This window comes from Lactuca sativa, chromosome 3 (assembly GCF_002870075.4).
Source record: "Lactuca sativa cultivar Salinas chromosome 3, Lsat_Salinas_v11, whole genome shotgun sequence".
NCBI classification, from domain to species: Eukaryota; Viridiplantae; Streptophyta; class Magnoliopsida; order Asterales; family Asteraceae; genus Lactuca; species Lactuca sativa.
In genome coordinates this window covers 244,436,854-244,443,057 of record NC_056625.2, presented here as the reverse complement: position 1 = coordinate 244,443,057, position 6,204 = coordinate 244,436,854, and the positions used below count along the sequence as shown (strand labels likewise).

Here is a 6,204-nt window from a genome sequence, read left to right as displayed (position 1 = left end):
TATAATCCCTCGCATAGTGCCCCTCCTTTCCGCACTTGCGGCATGCACCACTGGACCTACAAACTCCGGTGTGACTCCTCCCACACATCCCACAAGTGTGGTTGCTCAGATCCCCCACTCTAACATCAACGGTCTTAGACCGTTTCGGCGCCGGCTGCGACTGCACCGGAGCCTGCCTCAGCTCACGCAACTGCAACTCAATCTCTAACTCACGCCGCCTGGCGGCCTCCTGCAACTCCAACAAGGTCTCGCACCTCTGCGCAGACACAAACTGCCTGATGTCCCTCTTGAGCATACTCAGATATCGGGACATGTGAGCCTGCTCCAAAGCGAACTCAGGGCAAAACATCGCCCTCTCAGTGAACATCCTGGTGATCTCAGTCACCGACTCCGAATCCTGCTTCAGCTCAAGGAACTCCTGAGCCAATCTCTCCCTCTCCACTTACGGAACATAACGAGTGCTGAACATCTCTCTGAACTGATCCCATGATACCGCATCCCTCTGCGCATCTAAATATGACCTCGTGGTCAATCTCCACCAATCCTTCGCCCCGAGCCTCAACAGGTTCAAAGCACACCTCACCCTCTGATCAGCAGGGCATGAACACGTGAAGAAACACCCCTCCACGTCTGATAACCATCTCATAGCGACGATTGGGTCCTGAACTCCATCGAAGGTGGGAGGCTTCATATTAGCAAAGTCCCGATACTGAAAACCCCGACCAGCTCCTCCCCCTGCCGCCGCGGCAGCCGTCTTTGCGAGAGCCGCATAGCGCTCATCAAAATACTCAACCATGGCGGTCTTGATCGACCTAAACAACTCCGGCAACTCAGCCCGGAACAACTCAGCAATCTCATCACGCAGGATCTCACGAATCCTCACATCCAACTCGCTCGTGCTCATCTGACCGATAACCTCAGGCGGCACCGATCCGCCCGGAACTCTCCCTCCAGCTCCCGACCCTGATCCGGATCCACTCTCATCATGCCTCAGAATCTCCATACTGAAAAACACCACACAAAATCTCAGACTCTTCCCACTACCCTGGGATCCAACTCTCTCAACCCAACCCTAGAGATCATGGTTTCCCTGATACGCGTATGGGTCCTGTGCTTTCAGTAGTATGGGCCCATACTACCTTCCACACCTACCCATATTTGTATAAAGTACTACCACAACACCCTAGAGAAACATGCATAACAACGCTCAACCCTCACCACTAGAGGAACACTGAAAATCTCCCATAAGGAACCCTAGGCTACAGGCATCACAAATCAGGCAACATATCATGAAATCCTGAAGATCCCTAGCCTATCACTAGCATGCTGTTCTATCAAAGCTCAAAAACAAATAACATGCATGGTATTTTGGGGTTACTTACTGGCTCCGGCTGATCGTACCTCCGCGTCCTCCCTTACTCTTTTGAAAACCATTTTAAATACTCTTTTGAAATCTCTCCTCGATTTGAGACTGGAGTCACACAAATGTTCCTCCAATTCACTCAAACCAAGGCTCTGATACCAACTTGTAACAACTGAAAAATGAAACCAATTTTAAAATTTTCAAAAACAGCTCGGTTCCATTAAATCTTTACAAAAAGGTTTTCAATACAAAACATTTAACGTGTTCCCAGAATCACATTACTACAAAATCATGAGGAGCGGTACGATCACGCCTTCGCCTTGCCACGATCTCCTGAAGAACCTGAAAAAAAAAACATAAAACCACAACTGTAAGCCCGAAAGCTTAGTGAGATATCCCCAAAATACCAACCACATATACCATACACGCATAACATGCCAGAACATATCCGATCACAGAACAGCCATGCACTTCGGGTCTACTGTGTGACTGGTCCGCCGTACCGGCCTACAGTCCACCTAGTCCACCCTCTGAGTCTAGCCATAAACCTCGAGTCTACAGTGTGATTGGTCCGCCCGCACCGGGCCTTCAGTCCACCTGGTCCACTCTCTGAGTCTACAGTATGACTGGTCCGCCCAAGCTGCTCCGATCACTGATACGATCTCCACCACTAGACAACCACCAATGCACTGAACTCAAAACAATAATCAACAATTACCAAAATGCCCCTGGAAACCACTGGTCAACCCTTGGTCAAAGACAAGGTCAAAGTCAACCCCTGACTGACTCTACTCGCCGAGTCAACCCGATGACTCGCCGAGTCCCCATACTCAGAACTTCCCTCAATCCGCGACCTAACTCGCCGAGTCACCCCGAGACTCGTCGAGTCCAACAACTCTGAGTCCACTCGCTCACAACTCACCGAGTCATCCCTTGACTCGCCGATTCTCGACTCAACCAGAAAAATATCCGGACTCTTCGACAAGACTCGCCGAGTCCAAGAACAGACTCGCCGAGTCTAAGGCTATCTTCAACCTACTCACGGAGTTGTTCATACAACTCGCCGAGTTCCAGGCCATCTTCATCCAACTCGCCGAGTTGTTCTTCCAACTCGTCGAGTCCCAACTCATCTTCAAGCAACTCGTCGAGTCCACCCATGTGACTCGCCAAGTACCACCGGTCTGAATCCATACAGAAGCACTCCAGGCCATGCAATTGATCCAAAACATAGATCTAGCCTCCTACAACTCATCCATCACGTAAAGTGGCAAACTTTATGTGAACCCAAGGAGATCTAGGCCTTTTACACCTTAGGGCTAGGGTTTGGGACATGGTAGCTTCACTACACACTCAAATACAAGGACTTTCAGGCATTCCAACCCTTCTCCATTCCAGATCTGAGGTAGCAACCTCAGATCTAACCTCTAAACTCCAAAACACCAAAAGATATGATCTCTAACACCCCCAAAATGAAGAATCTAGACAATAGCAGCTCAAACAATGGAATGATACCTCAAAAGGAAGCTCCAAGAGAAGATTATCCCGAATCCTTGCAAAGCCCTTTGATCCAAGCCTCTTCTTCTTTAAGATCTTTTCAACAACCACCTCTCCAAGCTCCAATTGCTCAAAAATGGGGTTTCTCCACGAAATTAGGGTTTCTGGAACTCAAGGGATGATAAGGAGGCTGGGGAGGAAACATAATGTTCTTTATATAGGGCTCAACCCCGAAAATTAGGGTTTTCTCAACTCAGCGCCTACTCGTCGAGTCCATCTTACTGACTCGCCGAGTTGGCTACTTAACATGCGACCCAGTCGCGACTCTACTCGCCGAGTCCACCCATGGACTCGCCGAGTCGCTCTTTCCCGATTTACTCTTTTAGCCCTTCAACTCTACTCTTGATATTTCGGGATGTTACAACATGTATGCATATTATTCATCTTTTTTCACCTAGAATGATTTCTAAGTATTCATCCATGAAGCACGAACCATAAAAGGGCATTTTTCTGGATCACTAGCACATACAACCACTAGTCTAACAATATCACACTTCTTGAAATGAATTTTATAACCCTTATAGATGAAATAATTTGTTAAACAACATTTCAGTTTATGTCTAGATTCATACCTTTCTCCAATAACCGGTTTCATCACATTCCATTTGACCTTGAGATTATTGATGGAGTATACGATTTCATCTTCATCACTATCTTCCTCAATAGATTCTTCAATGTTTTTCTCATCATCTACATTCACTCGAGCATTCTCTCCTTCACCTTTCACTAGTTCGTCTTCACTATCTTCACAAAGAACATTAAGGAATTCATTTTGCATCTTGAAACTGCTTTGGTTTTTATAAAATCATCAACTTGAATGTCGATGGTGACCAACTCAAATACTTCATCCATCGCCAAAGGAGACGAGAAGAATCGATCGATCGATTTGTCGGGAATAAGGAGACGAGAAAAGGGGTTTTCTTTAATAACCCTAAATTAATGAGGTTAACGATACAGTCACCATTAAGATGCCACGTAATCACCTGTAACCTCGGCTAAATGAGGGTCACCCGATGATAAGGGCTAAATTGTCCAGTTTATCCGATTTATTGGGCTTTTTCATTTTTAAAAAAAAATACAACTTTTTTGAAATTTTTGCCAAAATATAAGGACTTTAGTGTACATATTCCTTGCATTTAATACCTATAAATGGTTACCGAATTCAAAAGAAAGATAAAATAATAAATTGACACTTAATTACTATCTTAGTTTTATGACGTCTAATACGGAAGGACCATTGTGCAATTTTTTGAAACCATATGGACTATTTTTGGAAATTACTCATTATATTCTAATTTTTATTTTTTTTATTTTTTTTTTTTATCATCAATATAAAAGTTAACAGGAGGATAATCAGAATTCGGTGTTACAATGTCCGATGAGCCCACCGTCGATTTTCTGTCCCAAAAAATTGAAAAACCTCGAGAAATCCGGCGAAGGACATGCAAATGATTCGTCTCCAATCAGTCGTTTACCAGACGAAATCATCCTCCTAATATTAAACAGATTAATCGATTTGAAAACCCTTTGCTTTTGCTATCTGGTTTCCAAACGTTTCTCCTCGATTGTACTTCAAGTCGATGCCATTTCCTTCGCTTCTCTAGTCTTAAACCCTAAGATTTCCGATAAGAACACCATCCCAAGTAGGTCGTTTCTGCGCATGATTTCGTCGTTATACGGTGAGTCGTTTCTATCTGCGTATAGGTTTTTGATCAAGTTTAAAGGAGTGAAGTCCTTATGTATCGAACTTCTAGCTCCGGGTCATAGAGCTGTCGATAGTCGTTTGTTCAAATGGAAGGTTAATTTCACGAAAAAAATTGAATCGTTTATATTTCTGTGGCCGAATTCAATTTGGGATAAGGATGGATTATGTGTTAATGGCAATGGGGATGAAGAAGAAAGCCTCGAGTTAATCGGTGATTTGTTCAAGAAGAAACGTGTTATTTCGTTTCAGTGTCTACAGGATATCATGGCATTGCATGTGATGTTGTTGTACCTGGTTAATGATCTACCCATGTTGGAAGAGGTATCCATTAGCGATTTAGAGAGAAGAGGGAGGCTTTCTCTGAGTGGGAAAAAACTCAGTGAGGTTAAGGAATGGGTGCATTCAGCTTCGGAAACTGTGCTCAATCGTATAAATGTTCCTACTATATTGCGTAACTGTTATATTCCCTTTTTGAAATTGCCAGTTTCAGGGTATGTGATGAAGGGGATATACTTTTGTGTAATGGAGATGAAAGATATGGAAGGTGGAAATGAGTTTCTTATGAGCAGTGAAAATGGTGGTTTTGAAGATAAAGAAGAGTCTGCATATACTGAAGCTATGATGGAGATTTTGAAGAAGCATAAAGGCATGATGCTTACTCGGAACCTGTAAGCAATGTTCTTATAACTTCCACCACTCTGTTTGAAATTTACCCCTTAAAAGAAACCAACTTTGTAGAAGATGAAGTATTTTTTGTCATTACATTTTGTGTTCCCTTATGTTTTTAATTTTGTTCTTTCTTTTTGCAGGTGGTGGAACCTTAATGAGGAAGCTGGGCAACATGCTAGGTTACAGTTCCGAATTTTAGAGCCATAAAAACTTTTCGATGCACAAAACTTGTTTGTTGGTTTTTTAATCGAATGTAATGAAGTCTTGCTGCTTTGTTATAAATGTTAGTTTGAAAATTGTAGATTTTGATTAATTAATATGCATTTGAAAGTTGTTTTTGTTAGAAGGGTATAATAGTAATTTTTATTTGTGTTAGCAACCTTACCGGTTAGACAAGCAATAGTCGTTAATAATAGTACATTTTAATTTTAATTAGTATCATTTAATTTAAGAAACTAATATGTGCAATTAAAACGATAACGAACATTTATAAATAACAGGACATAAATGTTACATGTATATGATATAAGTTGTGAACCCCAAATGGAAAGTTAGATGACTAATTTGTCTAGTAAAAATAGAAGTTCGCAAGAAAATCGTCAAAGCATTATCTAACCTATTTGTGATCGACTGTAAGACGTTTTATTTTTTGTTTTGTTTTTTAATTATTAAAACTACTTTGTAAGAAAACCATTACAATTTATGTTATTTTGTATGCATGACTTGTATTTTTAGGTTATTTTGCAAGTTCGCGCAACAACCATTGAGATGCTACTCGTTACAATTTATGTTATTTTGTATGTATGACTTGTATTTTTAGGTTATTTTGCAAGTTCGTACAACAACTATTGAGGTAGATTGGTAAATGTTAATTGATAGAAGATAGAACGGATTTTTAAAACAACTATTGAGA

The 6,204-nt window shown here is 41.8% G+C and overlaps 1 protein-coding gene across 1 annotated transcript; it reads left to right on the top strand.

Moving 5' to 3' along the window:
• The first annotated feature begins 4,271 nt into the window (after positions 1-4,271).
• On the top strand, positions 4,272-5,637 carry LOC111883526 (F-box protein AUF2). The gene is made up of 2 exons (XM_023879849.3): positions 4,272-5,290; positions 5,432-5,637. The coding sequence occupies exons 1-2, from the start codon at positions 4,296-4,298 to the stop codon at positions 5,496-5,498; spliced, it is 1,062 nt and encodes a 353-aa protein (XP_023735617.2). The 5' UTR covers positions 4,272-4,295; the 3' UTR covers positions 5,499-5,637.
• Positions 5,638-6,204: the final 567 nt, after the last annotated feature.